Source organism: Entelurus aequoreus, linkage group LG22, assembly GCF_033978785.1.
Source record: "Entelurus aequoreus isolate RoL-2023_Sb linkage group LG22, RoL_Eaeq_v1.1, whole genome shotgun sequence".
In the NCBI taxonomy this organism is placed as follows: Eukaryota; Metazoa; Chordata; class Actinopteri; order Syngnathiformes; family Syngnathidae; genus Entelurus; species Entelurus aequoreus.
The window spans coordinates 26,594,258-26,615,654 of NC_084752.1; the positions used below are offsets into that span (position 1 = coordinate 26,594,258).

A 21,397-nucleotide genomic window follows, 5' to 3' on the forward strand; every position below is an offset into this window, starting at 1 on the left:
ACAATTTTTGTTAAAAGTATGTGATTGCTATTGCCAATTAATGTGCCTTGCTGACACTATTTATTTTTAGTCCCCCGGCTGAGTCGATAGCAGCTAATTGTGTATCTTCATACACAGTGCAGAGACGCTGTCCTAACTTAATAATAATCACCTCTATTACGACAAATAAACTGCATTTTTAAGTATCTTAAGTATCATTATCATGTACCACTATCACTGGAGGATGAGGCTAAACACAATACACACTGAGATCAAGCCAGGAGCAGGGGTGCTAATAGCTAAGCTAACCACTAAGCTAGCTTTAAACAACACTAAAAACAAAGTGTTTAGTAAACTTTTAGAAATGTAGATGGAAGTAGCAGCAGAAAATAAGCAAGTATTACTGGGATATAAATTATACCTAAATTGATGGTGTCGATACCTAGGTAATAACAGTATATGAGTGATACAAGCATGATGAGGTCAATATTTTAATTTTCTCAAAACATTTTCTTGTTGTTTATGTTAAGATTTACAAACAATAATGAATAATGTCCTGGACACAGGAGGACTTTGAGGGCAAAATTTAAATGGGTAGATAGTCTTTGCTTCCGTTTAGTTATTGTGTATTATTCAGTGGCGGGCCGTGCGTTTCGCACCTAGGCCTTCAGTGATGTCCGACTTCAATGATTACCTCTCAAAATACCATCATTTATGTCCCCACATGACCATTGCTGGAAAAATACTATACAGGAACACATTTACACACTACTGCGCATTGTACAGAACGGGTTATTTTCTGGCGCATTTAAAAATCTATAAACCCGCATCAGCAATTAAAACATATCTTATGTAGTACAGTCAAAATTAAAATTTCAAAAAACATTTTAAACGTGAAAAAATAAAGAAATAAAATATCTGAACTCACATTTCATCGACAGCTGAGCTAGCTTCCGGAGTTGGCCGAGATGGTCTCACAAGATGTAGTTTCTCTTTAAATATCCTCCTTGCAAATATATGTGTTGTCTTGTCTAATCATAAAAGATGCAGACGAGGCATGTTGGCTGACTTCTTAAAGTTTACTCCACACCGGCATGTCTACATTAAACAACCTAAACGGGGCTACTGCGCATGCTCTCCACTACTGTGGCATGCTGGGTAATTGAGTTCTTATGTTACCTGGCTCATACATCACTATATATCTGCCTTAGGCCATCTAGAAGGCCTTACTGACAACAACGCGTGATCTGATTGGCTATTGCAACTGTCTATCACTGTATGTGCCTGTTCACTTAGAGTGCACAGACGCCTGCATTGCTGATTCTGAAGGCCTCCTCAGGCAGATTTGGTACAGCATGGCAACATAAGCTAGCTGAATTCTGATTAGATAAAAACTCTATAACCTAAAAACAACAGCACTAGAAGGAGCATAATATAACATGAAGAGAATATGAATACTTACTTAAAAATTACTTTTATCTTTAATTATGATCATGATTTCTGGTTATGTTAGGCCAGCAGAGAAGGCCTTGCTGGCCCTGACCGCACCACCACTGGTATTATTGACTTTGTTTTGCTCAAACAATTGTATGCAATGAAAGAAAATAAAGAATTGGTTTAAATATAGTGTTGATATTTTTAAACTGTCACTAGCACTCACTATAAATAAAAACATTTTTTTTACAGTTAACACATGTGATTGACATCAAAATTCGTATCAAACGATCTCACTCGTGGATGATCGGTATTTAAATCAGCCGCATAAAACCCTGATCGGAACATCCACTGTTAGGTTGTATTGAAAGCTTGAGTTGAAAAAAAAAAAGTGATCACGGTGCAAATAAAACTTTAGTCAAATGTTTGGACACGCCTTTTGATTGACTAACATGAGCAAATATGTCCAAACTTTGGACTTGTATTATATAAATAAATAATAAGTGCTGCACCTTGGACCACTCTCGGGCTCTCTGCTTGGTTCTGACTGCACTTCTCTCCTCAGCATAAAGTGCACCAATGAATGAACCGATGGAGGTTCCGCCTACAATGTCAATGGGAATCCCCGCTTCTTCCATAGCTTTAATTACACCCACGTGAGAACAGCCTCTGTGGAGGGCAAACACATGGACATCAGGATGCCACACATTTACAAATGGTATTATAACCATTATTTGCTCTAACTGGCTCACCTTGCTCCACCTCCTCCCAACACCAGAGCTATACTGTTTCCAGTCAGCACTCGTGCGAGCCGAGAGAAGTCACTGTGCCTATCTGCGGTTTTCTCAAAGACCTTTTCATAAACTTCTCTCTGCAAAACATAGAAAATAAGTGTAAAAAAAGATTAAATAAATGAAGCATGGGCAACATAAGAGGTGTAGTTTGTGCCCCGTACAAGTTTGCTGGGGCCGCGTCTGGAGAAGACCCTGCGAGGGCACCTTAGGTGGAGATGCCCTGAGCACCAGCTACGCATGTTGAGCCACTCGACGGTTCTGGAAGGGCCTGGACCATCCTCTTTGTGTAGAAGGATCAGTTGTTTCAGAGCCCGGACTGCTGTGTTCTCCAGCATCTGCTCCAACTGGTGGCACAAATCAGAGGGGTTTGTATTATTAACCTGCCTTTCCATTTTTTTTCTACAAGTGGCACAAACTTCTCCCAGTGTAGGTTCCTGGTCTCCCAATCCAACGATAAGAATGCAATCTGCCTGGCGAATACAGCGCTGAGTCCATGGGGTCATGCTGTTATCAGTCTGGTACAAGACAATTCGATTGATGTCCTCTTGCTGTGCCAGCCAGCCAGACAGCCGGTACTCATGGATGCTGGTGGATATAAATGAAGTTTGCAAAAGCTGTAATAACCATATACATGTAATGTAAAAAATACCTACAATAAGAATACAAAGACGCTGACCTGTCTAAAGCAGATGCACCAAGTCGCTCTCTGATTATGTCACTGGTCAATAAGAGGGTGGGCCCTTGATGATAGATAAATGACATAATAAACCATATAAATCAAGCACGAGGAAAAACATTGACATCTGTCAAACCTACCAATGGCACTGAGGGCATGGCTGAGCTCCAGGTTGAATGCATTGATTGGCACCTCGTCACATACTGGTAAAACGGCTACGGTAGAGAGATTGCTGGCGGGGTTTGTAACATCAGCACTGGTGGTCATATTAGGCAGACTGATAGTTGAGCCTGCAAGGGAGGTATGTGATGAATAGCTGAACAAACAGTGCTGCACATTGGGGATTCATTAACTGTTGCATCGTCATTTTGAGATTAGTATTCTCATCATGACCACTTTACCTGAGAATGGCCCTCGACCCTGCTGAAGGTTCCCCAGAATTTTTTGGCCCAATAAGTGGATCAACCTTGTCACCACCTGAACACACAACAGTGACGCTGAGCACCACTTGAGTATGTAGAACTAGCAGTCAACAGTGAGCATTTTTTACCTGAGGATATCGTCTTTTGATGTTGTTGAGTGTTCCCTCAGGCAACTTGACCAGTTCAGTGTCTCTTACAGCATGCACAGTGGTGGCTCTGGGTTGTTTGGTCAATGCCTCCACCTTACACACATTGACCAAAGTCAAATATCAAAAGTACAAAGCTAGCATTCCCTCTACGTTAAGCTTCATTATGTATTAGTTGTTATCCTTGTTGTAGACACTTAATTGACTGTCATTATACAGTATAGGGTTGTCAAAAGTATTGTTATTTCGCTATTATGTCGATACCAACACAAAAATTTAATTGATACCAGCTTTTTTTCAGTATCGTTAGTATTAAAGACTTTACATCACATCGGGGGCGGCGTGGCTCGGTTGGTAGAGCGACCTTGCCAACAACTTGAGAGTTCCAGGTTGTGTCCTTGAGCCCTTTACCCAAATGCTCCTTGTGCCACCCACACTGGTTTAAATGTAACTTAGATATTGGGTTTCACTGTGTAAAGCGCTTTGAGTCACTACAGAAAAACGCTATATAAATATAATTCACTTCACTTCACTTTCATCGGCAAGCCGTATCAATTCTCAGCACTGGAACGCTAAGTCAGTGCCGGAGAAGAACACCTGAAGTCTTTTAAAAAATTAGTCAGTGTTTCCATATATTAATTCATTTGTGGAAGCCTGTCACGAAAGCGGATTTGGTGTGTCACCAGCACAACCAATACACACTTTCTTCGCCACAATGTAAAAATCAAATAAAACAGGAAAAATAAAGCAAGGAATACCGTAATGGGAAAAAAAAAGCTCAGATGTTGACTATAACGACTAAAAACACAAAGATTTGTTTTTAAATGTATGTTCTAGCCTTTTTATTCGACTATTTCATTACAAATGATATGATGACGTCATGCCACAATCATATTGAAAGAATAATAAATAAATAAAACTAACAAAATATGTACTGGACAGCAAAATATATGCTGGACCAAGAATCACTACATATGTTTTACTGCACGCTAGTGTTACCACATCTAAGTTATTGGGAAATAACTCAAAAATAATTACATAAGCTTTGCTCCTTCCTACTCCTTTTCAGACATGTTGTAAGAGAAATGAGAACCTGTAAATTGTATGATGTAATATATTGTGACTGCGTACATGTTCGAAATAAACTTAAATCAAACCAATATTGTTCGTTTTATGTACTTTTTAATGTAAAACTATTGCCATTTCTGACCATATTTATGAACACTGTATTGTTTGCTTTTATATACTGGAAGGATACAAAATGCAGCTGTTCTTTATAGAAGGTATAGGTACCTCTTGGCAGCTGCTACTGCAATTTACATGTTGTGCAAAGAGATTTCAGGGCATTTAATCGATCGCAACTCGACTGATTGGTTTGTCTTGGAAGACGTTTCGCCTCTAATCCGAGTGGGCTTCATCAGTTTGTGCTCATAGACTCAGATTGGTCAGATCTAGTCATGAGAGACTAGAGACTAGATCTGAGAACATTCATAGACTGTGCAAAAAGATGTTGAAGCACAGTAATCCTAAAAAATGTACACTTTTAAGTGTAGTGAATTGTGAAGTGAGTAGTGAATTTAAAAGTACATGGCCCAAGTAATGTTATCGTGGTGTCAAATAAGTATTGAAATCGTGGAAATTCACAAGTATCTGTATTGACAGCTGTAATTCTGGTATTGTAACAACCGTAATACAGTATATTCTACGCATGTTTTGTTTGGAAAAAGTCTCACCACTCCAATGAGGTCTCCTCGTCCATACTCCCCAACTAGTTCTTTCTTGCCGTTAGCCTTGCGTATGACTGAGCGCAGACGTCCGTTCAGAACGATGTAAGTGCAGTCTGACCGGTCATCTTGTCTGTGTAGAGAGAAGACATAGACGATACATTGATAGTTAGTTAGTTTCAGTTTATTTTGAACATGCATACAATACAATTTCAATGTAATGCATCACATATTTTCAGTTGTTTCATTACAGGATGTCCAAAAAGGAGTAGGAAGAAGCAGAGCTTAACGAATGTCTATGAATGTTCTCATTCATCCAGGTCGTTGTAATCTCAGGGTCTTCAATCGATCGCAACTGGACTGTTTGGTTTGTCTTGGAAGAAGTTTCACCTCTCATCCGAGTAGGCTTCATCAGTTCGTGCTTATAGACTTAGATTGGTCAGATCTAGTCTAGCGGCTGGTGCCAAAACCCCAAATGCTTAAACTCCAAAACTAGGAGGGCGTGCCTGGAGAAGGATGGTTTCGCCCCATCGTAGTGAGAAAAACAACTGTTTTGATGCAAACAAGCAATCCTACTGTCAAAGCAAACCACAGATGAAGTGTAATTTCCCCTCGTTAGCATGGAGGTATTGTGTGGCAGAACGATTGCTGTGGATTGACTACTACCAGTCCAAAATAGTCGGAATCCCCCCGCGTAAGCACTCCATTCAGTTGTAAACAAATGGCATCCTTCTGTGACCAGAATGTTTTATTTGTTGGAGTCTTTTAGGAATGGTTGAAAGGACAGTGTTGTATGTGGGAGACAGGTGGTGTCGCAGACCACCTCCTCTGTTCATGGATGGCTTTTAAACCTTAACATAGATGGCTCCCCTCACTCCTCTTTCGTACCATCCGTCCTCCCTGTCCAGAATTTGTACATTTTTGTTATCAAAGGAGTGCTGTTTCTCCCTGAGGTGCAGGTAGACAGCTGAGTCTTGACCTGAAGAGGTTTTGGAGTATAAACAATTGGGTTTCGGCATCAGCCTCTAGATTAGATTTGACCAAACTAAGTCTATGAGCACGAACTGATGAAGCATACTCGGATGAGAGGCGAAACGTTTTCCAAGACAAACCAAACAGTCCAGTAGTTTATCGAATCTTACCATTCTTCATATCATAGCAGTTTTATTTAATTTCATTGTTCTGTTTGTAACAGAACAGTGAATACAAAATGAATACAAAAGTAAACACATATTAAATACATAAATAATACTAGACATAAATATAAAGACAATAATTAAAGTTCTCGTAAAAAATAGTTAAGTAATTTATGGTTAACCTAGGCGATGGAAGAGATTATCTATGTTTTAAAGGTTCCTGATGTTTATCATAATTCTTCTTCTTTGTACTTTGTGAACACTTGTAGTTTAAACAGTTTCTTAAACCGAATCATATGAGTGCTTTGTTTGATTTCCTTGCTTAATCCATTCCAGAATTTAATTCCACATACTGATATGCTAAAGCAGTGTTTTTCAACCTTTTTTGAGCCAAGGCACATTTTTTGCATTGAAAAAATCCGGAGGCCCACCACCAGCAGAAATCATTAAAAAACTAAGCTCAGTTGACAGTAAAAAGTCGTTGTCGCAATTGTTGGATATGATTTTAAACCATAACCAAGCATGCATCAATATAGCTCTTGTCTCAATAGGTGTACTGTCCCGACCTGTCACATCACGCCCTGACTTATTTGGAGTTGTTTGCTGTTTTCCTGTGTGTAGTGTTTTAGTTCTTGTCTTGCGCTCCTATTTTGGTGGCTTTTTCTCTTTTTTTGGTATTTTCCTGTAGCAGTTTCATGTCTTCCTTTGAGCGATATTTCCTGCATCTACTTTGTTTTAGCAATCAAGAATATTTTTGTTGTTTCTATCCTTCTTCGTGGGGACATTGTTGATTGTCATGTCATGTTCGGATGTACATTGTGGACACCATCTTTGCTCCACAGTAAGTCTTTGCTGCCGTCCAGCATTCTGTTTTTCTTTACTTTGTAGCCAGTTCAGTTTTAGTTTCGTTCTGCATAGCCTTATCCTAAGCTTCAATGCCTTTTCTTAGGGGCACTCACCTTTTGTTTATTTTTTGTTCAAGCATTAGATACCTTTTTACCTGCACACTGCCTACCGCTGTTTTCGTCATCTACAAAGCAATTAGCTACCTGCTGCCACCTACTGATATGGAAGAGTATAACACAGTTACTCTGCCGAGCTCTAGACAGCACCGACACTCAACAACAACACATAATTTGCAGACTATAATTACTGGTTGGCAAAAAATATTTTTACCGCAAATAGGTGAAATTAGATAATCTCCCACGGCACACTAGTGTACCGCGGCACAGTGGTTGAAAAACACAGTGCTAAAGTGTTGTACGTGCATACAAATGTTTGAAATTAGTGTTTCTTCTAAGGTCTTCTGTTGAGAATTGTTGTACATTCTTGGGTAGCAGGTTATAGTTTGCTTTGTACATAATCTTAGCTTTTTGCAAATGCACCAAGTCATTGAATTTCAATATTTTTAAATCAATAAATAAAGGATTTGTAGGTTCTCTATATCCAACATTATGTATTATTCTAATTGATCTTTTTTATAACTTTTTTATAGTGAATGAAGCGCACATTTGTAGTTATTTCCCCATATTTCTACACAATAACTCAGATATGGTAACACCAGCAAGCAATAGAGAATATGAAGTGATTTTTGATGCAGAACATATTTTTCTTTATTTATTATTGACATGTTTCTTGCTCTTTTGATGTATATTTTTATATGAGGTTTTCAGTTCATTTTATCATGTATTATTACATCCAAAAATGTGTTTTCTTTTACCCTTTCAATATCCACTCCATCTATTTGCATTTGTGTTTGACTTTCCCAGCACTGTACAGTGCGAGCATTATAGTCTCATTTGCGACTAAAAACAGGTTGAGAGTTTTGGGGGGAAAAAGTAGCCAAAAACATGCACCTGGGGATAGGTTGATTGGCAACACTAAATTGGCCCTAGTGTGTGAATGTTGTCTGTCTATCTCTGTTGGCCCTGTGATGAGGTGTCGACTTGTCCAGGGTGTACCCCGCCTTCCACCCGAATGCAGCTGAGATAGGCTCCAGCACCCCCCGCGACCCCGAACGGGACAAGCGGTAGAAAATGGATGGATGGAAGTAGCACCCGTGCGAGTACAGATTTTAACCCTTTCATCGCATTTTGCTCCGAAAATAAATCCATCCAAAGTTGCTCAAACTAGAGTAAATGTTTTGCCTATCTGTATAGCATGTTTGAAATAAAGTTGAACCATAACAATAACCAAATGGACTGTGATTGTGAAAGTGATTGTGAAAGTGATTGACGCGGAAGGGTCCATGTGCAACATAGCTCATGCAACACTACGCTGCAGAGCTGTGTGTGTCTTCCTCCTCCTCCATGCACAGAGGGCAGGGCTCCAGTTGGTCACAACAAAGAATAAACAAAGTCTTAGTTGGAGGAACTTGTCAGTAAAAGACAACAATTTTTTCACCACCTTAAAACTTGACAACAACGGCACTGTGCGCTAGTAACTATGAGTGTTAGTTAGTTTGTTACTGTTTATTTTGAACAGGCAATACAATTACAACGGAGGGAACATTGAACAACAAATCAATTATTGAAGTGACATCCAAACAATACCACATTTGTTGACAAAAGCATACAGCCATGATAGCACATTAAATCTATTTATAAAGCAGAGATAACAAACACCAGTGAAGGTTTCAAAAGAGCTGCCGTCAGAGCTGACAAACTGCTGCTACTCGCCTGCTAAGCTAACAAAAACAGCTCAAGCCTGCATGGACACGCTGATGTCACACATCACTGGGAAACAGGCACGTCCTTTTAAAAAGGCACACTCGCAGATGCACACATTAAACTTATCTAACTGCATTATGCCAGATATTTGAAGTTTTTTCACTTTACCCAGTAATTAATTGCCTGAATTAATGAGTAATTATGTTAGTAATTCAATCACTTTTTGGTAAAGTCACGAGTAACTAAAAATAATGACTTTTTTAAAAGTAATTTTCAGAACACAGCCTGTCACACAACATCATGAAGCAGTTGGCAGGTTGGTGTTCCTGGCTAAAATCCTATAACAATGTTTACCTATAAAAACACCACCGTTAAAGGTCAACTATTTTCATGCTGCAGCTGACGTTTAAACATGACCTCTAAAACCAGGGCACTATAGTTCACATTTTGTTCTTTTGTGTTGTTGTTAGTTGAAAATTGAGTTTATCTAAATGTTTTTTTAAAAGAAGATTGAAGATTAATTTTGACTTATATTTTTCCAAGGCTTTTTTTTTTTTCTTATCTTAGGTTGGGATCCTACTATACAAAACCTACTTTTCTTACTTGTTGGTACCTGTTTTTGTGTATTTGGGATCCCCATCAGTCCCGAAAATCTTAAATCAAGGCATGGTGGAGATATTTAGTTACGTCAAAGGATATTTCCGTTCATGGGTTAGTTTATGGGCCAAACTATATTGGGATATGAGTTTTTATCCATATTGTCTCGCCCTACACTTGTGTTAGCGACAGTGCTAGCACAGTTTAGGGATGTTCTGTTTAATTGAGCATTGCAGTAGGCCTTATGATGGCATTGTGTTTATATGTATGAGTGCACATGTGTACCTTATTTGAGTGTTAGTAATGAAATTGTGATATTTGAGACATTTCATATTGCGACTGATTTTTTTCAGTGCTACAAAAAAATGTATGTTATCAATTTTTGTCATTTAGTAGCACAGGTGCCACAAGTGAAAAAGCTAAGCGTACAGCCCTGTTACCGAAATAGCATTATTTTTGTTTTACTGTCTGAGATTCAAAGATAGTATGTTTATGTCAAATTATCTTACTAATTTGTTTTGTTTATAGTGTAATTGTGTTATATTAATAATAATAATAATAATGACGGATTAGATTTATATAACGCTTTTATATCAACTAGATACTCTAACCTTTCAATGGAATTTAATAAACCACTAAGATATGTGGTGCAATTTGCACAATAGTAAAACAGGTACACTAGTACAAAATTGACTAAAAGTACCTGTACAGGGCTCTACCCGCCTCCACAGCCATCCAGTCAATTGCAAAGTCCATCTGCCTAACAAATGGCGACATCCTGATGGCCACAGTGTGAGCTGCACTCAACACCACGCTTGGCTGCTCCCTCATAATCCTTAACAGCACAATCACACATGTATTTATTTATAATGATGCCATATGAAGTAAAAAAAAAAACAATTACAATCAGTATATTCAATTAAATATACTCACTCATAGAAATCAGATTTTGATATCTTGAGGTAAGCACAGTCTCGTATGGCCTTGATGGTGAAAATGAGGGGTTCTCCCGTAAGCACAGCTAACTGTCCCACCATCTCCCCTGGGTGGGTCACAAACAGGCAGACGGCTTCTTGCTTGTTTATCATCCGCTGGTACACATGCAGGCAACCAGTCAGAACAAAATGCAGACTCACGTCCTTGGAAGAACAAAAAGAGGAAAGGGGGGACAAGTGTCACGTTTTTTATTTTGTGCATGACTCATCATACCTTTTCAAACTAAAAAGAGTGATCATTACCTGGTCTCCTTGCTTTGCCAGGACTGCCCCTGCTTTGGCATGATGTAAGGTAACTCTCCCATTTAATAAAGAAGGGTCCTGTAATAAAAAGGACAGTCAGAGAGAATGAAGTTTTGGCAACATGTACTGTATCTCAATTATATTTTTTTGATTTGGTTACAAAAAGCTTTTGCTTGTTAACGTTATTGCTACTCAAGAGTCAACATACACATGTGTGTACATTTCTACATCAAATAAATGAAGCACAGAGAAAAAAATTTGTATTGGAAACCCATCAATGCAGTGTACAACAATGGAACATATTTTAGGTGACCTTTGTTTCCACTTCTGTGTGTGTGTGTGTGTGTGTGTGTGTTTGTGTGTGCGTGTGTGTGTGTGTGTGACACAAATGCATGCACAATTCCTAACTGACCTGCTTTTAGTATCATAATCTGTAAACAGAAGCCCCGGGGTGATTAATGTCAATCAGTCCATTCATGAAGCAAATAATGGTGTCATGAGCTTATTTTTATTTTACACGAGCCTATTTTTGTTTGCTCTGTTCATAAATTAGGGGCTTGGTCAATATGTTATTGTATTTCAAATTGCAAATTATAATGTAAAAATTACTTTTTTTAAATGTTTTTTTTTTTTTACTTTTTTGCTTTCAAAAAATATATACATAACATATATATAATGTATATGTATATATATATATATAAAAAACATTTACATTTAGATATTTTACAGAACTTTAACTAATAATTACAAATTATTCTGGAATTGAAATCCTTACTTTATGACTAAAACATTGCTGGAGGTATACACAGTAGTGGCAGCATAGTATGTTTGGGTCATGGTCCGTAAAAGTCATTAAGTAGAAAAGAGCACAACTGTTGTTTTTTTCCTTTCAAAATTGATGACTTCCTTGTGGTCTACATAACATGTACTGGTGGTTCTTTCGTCAACATATTGAATATATGTTTTACAAAACATCTTTAAACCGCTTTCTGACCGTCTCTTTAGCATGTGCCATTTTATGGGCTGTCTTACATACATGCTTGCACAACTTCATCTTCTCCCCGTCAGACATGTTTTAGTTTTCAGCGCTTCCATATCGAGTTTACTGACCGACATAAATTAGACTGATACGCTGCTTTGTATTAGAAATGACAACAGCGGAGGTGTCAGTCACAACAAAAGGATAGAGAAACATAAAGACCTTATTGGTAGACTCGCGCAAAGCTCTTCAGTTAAATTTACAAATTGGGCAAATTTCAATTTCAAATTTGATTTCCAATTTTCGGGACTTATGCATATACCAAATACACAAAAACATGTACCAATTGGTACGAATTGTTTTTGTGTAATAGGTCCCTTTTAAAATGTTCTTCTGTGTTTGACGGCAAATTACTATTGTACTTATTCAATTGACACATACCTCAATTTTCATGAGCTTCAGGATCTCTTTCTGAGCTTCCTCAAACAATGCTGAACTGGATCGATAGGACACCGTTGTGAAAATATTATCCACTCCTGCCTCTTCCTCTGGATACAGGTAGATTCCTGAGGGAACCTCCTCCACTGTCACCTTCCTCTCCCTCTGGTCCTGGGAAATAGACTATACCGATGTAGGAGAATAAAGCATAAATACAGTCAACGTTATAACACAAGTCATCAAACCATGGCTGCAAACTGACCCGGGTAAAGTTAGGTGGAGTGTTGCCATCTTCTGCAGAAACAGAGATCCGTCCCCTTTCATATGCCATGTCAAAATCTGATCTCAGACTTTTCTGTAAACCTGCAAAGACAGGTAGGGCCATCAATGATTATGAACTATGGTTTATAGGGGATTTATGATGATTTTTGTATTTTCCGACTTATAAGTGGTGTTACAGTGTTGAACACGTGTTTTAAACAATGACAAAGACATTAAATCTTAAGGTTCATGCATTTGGACTTAAGCTTGCACAAAGTTTTGGATGTCTCTGATCGCTGTGTTTTGGAGTCTTTTTTTTAAAACAATGGTTACAGTGTGACACCACAGTGTGGTGGACATACTTATTTGGACATTTGGTCAAATCTATCGGCCAGAGGTGGAGGACCTCCTCCCCCCTCTGCGACAGGCTGTGAAATTCTATGGTTGCTGATTGGAACCTTGCTTGTTATTTATTCTCGTCTAAAACCCTCCTGCTTGGCCCTCTTTGAAATAAATACCTACAGTAGAGAAGGGATTCATATGGCCCCATTCCTGGTTGGATCTCACGTGAGAGGAAGCTGAAAATGATGGAAAGTGCCATTCTACATAGCAACTGACGCTATGGTCTAGGGTGGAATTGCCACAAAACACATTTTAAGATATTCAAAACTCTACTGCCATCTGGCCGCTAAAGAGGATAGTGCACCGCCCTGATTTGTCACATTTCATGTGTCAGGTAAACCGTGACGATTGGGGCCATATGAATCCCCTTTCTAAGTTCCTTCTGTACATGTTTACTTGTTCACTACATTTTACATGGGACTGTTATGTCAAGACGGGTCACTAAGAAATTAGATTCGCAAGATGGCACGATTATGACATTACTACATGGTTAAGTATTATTTCCATCTTATCTTTTTTTTATCCTGGCATGTGCACACTAACACAGACATGCAGCAGTTTTTATGAAGCTCTCTATCCATCCGAGAGTCGGCAGGTGTACCCAATGTTGTGACCGGGGACTCTATATATTGTTTAAGATCTTTTCGATCATGTCAAAGTAAAAAAATAGCAGTGATCTTCATCTGATACTTTTGGAGAGGGTGGGACGTGGAGGTTTCCATTGCAAACATAAAGAGAATGTGGAAGGGGAGCATAATTTACGCACAAATTACACCAAAGCATATCCAATTAATATTATCTAGACCACAATAAAGTGTTTTAAATGTAGATTAGAATCATCATAGGTCACCTTTAATTATGAATCATGTATTGGAAACTGCAAAATCACAAGGCATTTTGACCAGACACAATTTCTTTGTTACGAGTTTCCAACTGCTTGAGATGAACAGTAAAGTTGATGAGGGTGTCAGTGGCTGAAACATGAGAGCTGAGGAAACACTCAACACAAGGGTCAAATATGTGCTGCCTAGCATGAAGATTTGCTGGCAAACAGAGAGATTGTGATAAAACTGAGGGAATAGGGGAAGTGTCAGCAGAATGTGGCTGTGCTGACCTTCTTTGTAATGCTTTGGACATTTAGCCAGCAGTGGAAGGTCAGCAAAACAACTACGCTTTGTGAATGCAGTCTTTTCTGACTTAATTAAAGGCCTACTGAAACCCACTACTACCAACCACGCAGTCTGATAGTTTATATATCAATGATGAAATCTTAACATTGCAACACATGCCAATACGGCCGGGTTAACTTATAAAGTGCAATTTTAAAATTCCCGCCACACTTCCAGTTGAAAAACTCCTTTGGATATGATTTATGCGCGTGACGTCACAAAAGCAACGGAAGTGGTTGGACCCCATCGGACCCGATAGAAAAGCCTCTTGTTTTCTTCGACAAAATTCCACAGTATTCTGGACATCTGTGTTGGTGAATCTTTTTCAATTTGTTTAATGAACAATGGAGACTGCAAAGAAGAACGTTGTAGGTGGGATCGATCGGTGTCTTAGCGGCTAAGTACAATACTGTAATATCTGTGATATTTGCATTAGTGTACTGTGTCTTTAAGGGTTTGGGGAAAGCGCATGCGCGAGTGAGTTGGCGGAGAACTTGAGTGTGTGTGAGCGTGAGTTTTGGCTAACAGCAGCTCGTGTATGTGTGTGCGTTACTTTTTGAACTACAACCAGTTACCGCTTGTTAATAAAGCGATTGAGCAGCGCATCCTCGTCTGTGTGACTCCTTCTCCACTGCGGGGCATTACAATACTTACAGCAACACAACAAGGACTACTTACCCTGACGCCTAGCCGATGCTTGCCGCCAAACCCACGGATGAAGTCCTTCGTCGCGCCGTTGATCGCTGGAATGCAGGTGAGCACGGCTGTTGATGAGCAGATGAGGGCTGGCTGGCGTAGGTGGAGTGCTAATGTTTGATCATAGTTCTGTGAGGTCCGGTTGCTAAGTTGCTAAATTAGCCTTAGCGTCGTTAGCAACAGCATAGTTAAGCCTTACCAGGCTGAGAATTTTTAACCGTGTAGTAACATGTACATGGTTTAATATTATTGTTGGTCTTCTGTCTATCCTTCCAGTCAGGGGTTTATTTATTTTGTTTCTATCTTCATTTGAGAACGACGCTAGCACATTAGCTCAGTAGCTAAGTGTGTCACCGATGTATCGTCTTGGAGATAAAAGTCACTTTAAATGTCCATTTCGCATGCTCGACTCTCATTTTCAAGAGGATATAGTATCCGAGGTGGTTTAAAATACAAATCCGTGATCCACAATAGAAAAAGGAGAGTGTGGAATCCAATGAGCCAGCTTGTACCTAAGTTACGGTCAGAGCGAAAAAAGATACGTCCATCACTGCCTCTCAAGTCCTTCACTGTAACGTTCCTCATCTACGAATCTTTCATCCTCGCTCAAATTAATGGGGTAATCGTCACTTTCTCAGTCCGAATCTCTCTCGCTCCATTGTAAACAATGGGGAATTGTGAGGAATACTAGCTCCTGTGACGTCACGCTACTTCCAGTACAGGCAAGGCTTTTTTTTATCAGCGAGCAAAAGTTGCGAACTTTATCGTCGATTTTCTCTACTAAATCCTTTCAGCAAAAATATGGCAATATCGCGAAATGATCAATCTCATAGAATGGATCTGCTATTCCCGTTTAAATTAAAAAAAAATCATTTCAGTAGGCCTTTAATGTTCCTATAATGTTGGATACTCGTGTTAAACAATGCAAAAGTATCAAATCAAAAGGCTTATGCATTTATTCACAAACTTGCACACAGTTTTGGATGCCTCTAAATACGGGGTTTTGAGTCTGGCTACATTGTGACATCCCAGCGAGGTGAAAGCACTTATTTAGACATTAAGTCAAGCTCTCAAATCTGGTTATGTCAGGCTACGACTTTGTCTTTTTTCGCTTTTTGAAAGGTTTTGTCCATTTTCGTAACTAAATGAGTCCCAAAAACTCAACAGATCAGCATGAAAAGAAGGAAGGAATTGCTGTGGAGTTAAAAAAAACAACTATTTGTACTAAGTACATTAATGCCGCTCACAAGTATGGAAGAATTGACCAAGCAGGCCTTGTACTACAGCAAGTTTTAATAAGGATGAGACCAGACCTTTTTTGTAAAACAATGCACGAGTGGGGGGGGGGGGGGGGGGAAGACACTACCTCTATTTCAGCGGCACAAGAGCACGCACATGCCAGACGCCCAACCCCTCTCCACCGCATCCTTCCTTCTCTCTCCCTGTCTAATACTTTTTCCTCAGCTCCTTTCCAATGTTTTTGTGGGTGGATTTTACTTCTTTAAAAGTTTATTATTGTAGCAATATAGTGGTTAAACTTAGGGACTTTTGTGATTTCTGATAATTTTGTGAGGGCACCATAGTGACAGTTCAAAGTGTACAAACCTTCACTAAAATAAGGGACTTTGTCGAGGCTGGAACCCATTATTGATATTTACATTGTTTCTTATGAAGAAATTTGCTTCACTATACAGACTTTGCGATTTACGATCCCTGTTAAAGAACCAAGTTTGTAAATTGCGGTTCTACTGTATGTCTTTCTACTAAGGAATCCATCCATCCATTTTCTACCGCTTGTCCCTCTGTTTGAACAAGTGTGCTCCAAAATCTCACCAGCAATATCCACAGGCATGGAGATGGTCCTACTAAGCGTTGGTCCATCTTTCTCATGATCGCCTGAGTTAAATATAGAATTAATTCAAGAGTCATTGTCTCACCAGTTCACATTTTTACATACTTCAAAGCTTCAACTTGTCTTTCCTTACCTGCCATATCACCTTTTATGGCAGCTTCTCGAAACTCCTCAGGCACTGTCAGGCTGCCAAAGCGCTTGCCGTGGCGGATGGGACTGGTACGAGTTGGGTGGGGAGAAGGAGGCGGCTGACGTGAGGGATGCAGCTCCTATTTAAAAGTGAAGCACAGGATTTAAGACAAAGAGGAAATTAGTACCTACATTCATCTAAGTGTGTTTTGATGAACTCACATGGCTGAAGAGTTCATTTGTAAGGCCCAGGTAGTTATGCAGGGCTAAGACCGTTACTCTTTGGAGACGGACCATAATGATCTGGAAGATAAAAGTTTAACAGATGCATTATTTTCCCAGGCAACATCTGTTGTATGAATTCATGCATTTGTTACATCAAAAGATCTCAAATTTGATCCATATCAAACAAATACGGGAAATAAGCTTAGCTAATAATAGAAATCAGGAACTCACACTATACGAGATGACTATGAGAGAACAAAACTAACCTGTACTACCCGCACCAGGCTCTCAGGGTACTTCTCAAATATAGACAGGAAGGCCTCTACTGGTAAACGAAGAACAGTGGAAACCTCAGCAGCCCGTGCTGACACTGTTCTGTAAGGCTTCTGGTGGCCCTGGATAGAGAGAAAAATAAAAATAAAAAACAAGAATAAAAGGTAGAATAAAACATCTAAAATTAACATATTTAAGTACAAAATATTTGTTTTACAATTGTAAAAAAAAAACATTCAACAAGAGGGAATCATTGAGTTAATGGTGTCATTTGGAAGGGATTTAAAGCAGGAAGATGCCAACCCCCTTCTTAGGTCTTATGGCGAAAGGTTTATGCCTGTATACACGCCTGCACATGTGTGTGTCTAACAAATGCCAGGAACATACTGTGATAACATCCAGGATGCTGAGGAGGCTGTGGACACTGTCTCCTGGAAAAACCTCCTTCACCACACTTTCTTTGCCATCCTAGGAGACAAAAGTAAGCAACAGTGTATAAAACTAAATCCAAAACATTTTATGCAGCCTTAATAATAATAATTATATTTGATTTATAGAGCACCTTTCTAAACACTCAAGGTGCTTTACACTGAGGAGTTATTTATTCATAGTGGTGGCGGTAAGACACATTTACAGCCACAGCTGCTTAGAGGTGTAGACTGAATGAATTGTGGCTGCTAATTTGCACCAACAGTCTATGATCACCATTACACACTCATTCACATTTATACACTACTCTGGGCGGCACTGAGAGCAAGGTAGGTGAAATGTCTTTCCCAAGGATCCAACAGCAGTGGCTGGGATGAAGGACGTTGCGTTTGAACCACCAACCCTGGCGCCAAGATGTCTTGCTCTATCTCCTGAGCCACTTTCGACATTTAGAGATAAAGTCTGAAACGGAATAAATTACCCTTTGTACCTCATTTTAAACAGACTATATCGGATATAATGCTAAGTCAGATTGACAACAAACAATACAGTCAAACCGGTCCATAGCGAATGCTGAAGGAAACAGCATGTGGTCACTATACGCAGGTTACCATGACAAACTCATACGTTATTACAGAAGAAATAGACAAAACAATTCCAACTGACTGACAACTGACCCCTAAATTCCACCAAGTGCGATTGTGTTGTGGCTGCGTTACAGCTGTGCAGCCGAAACTGTATGTTTCCACTCTAGTCATTAGTTAACTTCCAGTGGCAGTGGCAGAAGCTTTGTGTTTTTCAAATTCTAATTTCCTTGCTGTGCAAAACTGCCTTGTTGATCAATAAGCTGTTTGTGTGTGGTTTGTACCTTCATCAAGGAGTGCGAAAAAGTGTGAAAATAAATACTCCTTGGTATATTGAGATTTTATCGATACTGATACCATTATCGTTACCGGTATTCATTGGTAATAATCTGTACTATATGTAACTGGTGTAAAAAAAATGTTTAAAAAATAATTTGTTTTTATTATTTTTGTATTATTATTGCTTCTTTATTTAGGATTATTCCAGGCTGATTATCAGATCCTAGGGTTGGGCAATATGAAAAAAATAATAATTTGAATATTACAAATTTTTACATGGTTTTTAACCTACCAGTTTTAAAGCATCTGTACAAAAACCAAATAAACTAAGGATTAGTTTAACATTTGATTAACATTCTGAGTAAATACATAACTAAATAAGAAAAAAATAACAATGTACCAATAAACTTGAGTTTACATGCTTTCAAACAAAAGAAAGCACAGACAAAGATGCATCAGTTATCGCTGGTCACGTCCACAAATTGCTAGCATTGGCAGTAGTAGTACCACAGTGTTTATCACACAGCGTTTGGATGACAAGTAGTCCTAAAATGTGCAAAAGAAACATATCACCAGACATGTAAAAGTCATTTCGGAAACGTTCGGCTTTGTATTTTTGAGTTAGCTTGATAGTTTGAGTTGGCCGCTTGTCAAGGATGCAGGCACAGAGATGGCCCAAGAAGGATGCATGCCTGCGGGCTAGTGTACTGGCCCGTGGCTGGCAAGGTTCCATGGAGGTGTTTGTCAAGTAATCATGATTCCCCCTTTTCCTCTCAATGACAGCATCAGCATAAATCTAGGATTCTGTTTACTTCCGCGTATTTCATAACAGGAAGTGGGGCGATAAAAGGTCGACACCCATTGGCTGTCTCGCCATGTCTTTTTGTATGCTTTTCAGTGGCACCTAAATGAATGTGACGGTGCGCACGTGTCGTAATTACGACAGTCAGCTGGATTAAAAAGTACTGATAGCTGTTCATTTTAACGGTCCCCTTGGACCGACCTAATTAGGAACCGGTATCAAAAAATACCAGAACTCGGTATAAATCCCTACTCCTTGGTATGAACTGGGATTAAATAAATCATAAAAACGGCATACCACTCCAGTAAGGCACAATTCTAGTTTTCCATCTTGAACCACGTAGATGCTGTTGTCCTGTTGTCCCAGCCTGAAGACATACTCTCCTTGTTGAAACTGCACAAACACCATGTGCTTGCACAACTCCAGGAAGAGGGGCTTCTCAAAGTGGCCCAGCACTCTGTAATAAAAGACATGAGTTCACGTATATGCAAATACATGTCTTCAATTGTACTAAAAAAGCAAGGGGATGTGGATGAATAAAAAAAGCTGCGCAATTGCGTGAATTCTGGCTGCGCAGCATTTTCCCACTAAACTTAAGTATGTCACTGCACACCTTCATCCAAAATGAACACTCTGGGGGGTGCAGCCCTGGGCGTTCCTGTCTGTATTCTCCCATCAACTTAGGTATTTTTGCTCCTACGCGCTTCTGAGGCTGCAATAAGTGCAGCACCCCTGGTTGGTGAAACATTGTATTGCACTTGAAGTTTGGATGCAGTGTACACCACACGTAATAAAATGATAAAAGAGACTTCCAGGAAGCTATTACATCAATTCTAATTGCTTCAATTGAGACACCTGGAAACATTCATTGACATAAAGATACAAGGACCATAATGCTACTCTGAATTAATTAGCAAAAAGCAAAATGCACATTGTTTACTTGCTGTGTCCCTGCATAAGTGAAAAAGAAGAAAGGATGCATTTTGGGATGTTCAAAGTATACAATGACTTCAGCTAGACCATGAGATCATCATTGAACTATGTGACTATTTGATGGAAATAGCGTTTATCAGGCGCTACAAAAAGGATGAGGAGGTGATCGCTTTATTGATCATATTAGGTCAACAAGAATTTAACCAGCATAATAAGAAAAACAATTGATTAATATTATTTAAGCAATTAATTTTTGGGAAAATTATTGTTTAACTGTCAGGTGCCACTCTCTGACTCGTGAACACACACGAACATACAAGACACAAAACTGTCCATGAAAGTCCCTCCGATTGCTTCACAAACGTTCGTACTAAGCAGAACTACACTTTTTTGTTTTGTTCTATCATTTAAAATCCATATAAGACAAGAGCACGTTTTTATTTTTTTATGCATTCAGATTCATAAAATACGCCAAGTACAAGGTGGCTAACAATGCAACTAATGGGAGTACATTATTCTGCCCATAAATCCCTCTAAAAACACATCCAATAACTGCCAACAATACTCCATTTACGTCTTGTGACCTGAATATTAACAAAGTATTAGCGATATTGTTGTTGTAAGCGCTAAGGCAAACAAACTATTTTTAGCGACGCCGTAAATCACAGAGAAGTAACTAGCGTATGTAGCTACAGAATTGACAAGCTGCATCACCTCTGAGTTGGTAAAAGTAAACCCTCGATAATAAATCATGTCTCTCACCAGGATAGTAGAGAAATGTGGCCATAAACCGATTAATTGGTCAACTTTGACATTCAACTTAGACCCTGAGGTGGTGAGAAAGACACAAAAAGATGCTTGTTAGCAGCACTTTTTTTGTTTTTACCTGTGTAAGGATTACGATTAATTCTTCTTCTAAATGGGAAGATAAGAACATTCCATCAGTCGGCATCCCAGTGAGAACAGACATTGTACAATAAGTCATTGTTTTATTATGTTAGTAGTCTGTATATCTTGTTCAGCACTTACTAATACTGCTACATAATGCTTAGTGCTCTACTAAAGTTGGATCTGTTTAGCACACAGCTTCTAAGACTTGCAGATCATCCTCCGTGTATCCAGGCTCAAAAA

General features: G+C 39.0%; 1 protein-coding gene across 3 annotated transcripts in view; it reads right to left on the bottom strand.

The window, feature by feature from the left end:
- The window catches only part of pnpla6 (patatin-like phospholipase domain containing 6), a 67,220-nt gene that overhangs the window by 19,554 nt on the left and 26,269 nt on the right, over positions 1-21,397 (bottom strand). For all 3 annotated transcript variants that reach the window (XM_062032479.1, XM_062032480.1, XM_062032478.1), the window contains exons 8-27: positions 19,631-19,790; positions 17,627-17,707; positions 17,233-17,361; positions 16,964-17,044; positions 16,746-16,881; positions 16,594-16,656; positions 12,495-12,595; positions 12,236-12,415; positions 10,816-10,893; positions 10,511-10,716; positions 10,281-10,412; positions 5,185-5,308; positions 3,434-3,547; positions 3,285-3,360; positions 3,024-3,173; positions 2,884-2,947; positions 2,624-2,792; positions 2,369-2,551; positions 2,166-2,284; positions 1,926-2,082 (exon numbers count right to left, since the gene is read on the bottom strand). In XM_062032479.1, coding sequence (XP_061888463.1) covers positions 1,926-2,082; positions 2,166-2,284; positions 2,369-2,551; positions 2,624-2,792; positions 2,884-2,947; positions 3,024-3,173; positions 3,285-3,360; positions 3,434-3,547; positions 5,185-5,308; positions 10,281-10,412; positions 10,511-10,716; positions 10,816-10,893; positions 12,236-12,415; positions 12,495-12,595; positions 16,594-16,656; positions 16,746-16,881; positions 16,964-17,044; positions 17,233-17,361; positions 17,627-17,707; positions 19,631-19,790 — 2,503 coding nt within the window. The remainder of the gene's footprint in view (positions 1-1,925; positions 2,083-2,165; positions 2,285-2,368; positions 2,552-2,623; positions 2,793-2,883; positions 2,948-3,023; positions 3,174-3,284; positions 3,361-3,433; positions 3,548-5,184; positions 5,309-10,280; positions 10,413-10,510; positions 10,717-10,815; positions 10,894-12,235; positions 12,416-12,494; positions 12,596-16,593; positions 16,657-16,745; positions 16,882-16,963; positions 17,045-17,232; positions 17,362-17,626; positions 17,708-19,630; positions 19,791-21,397) is intronic.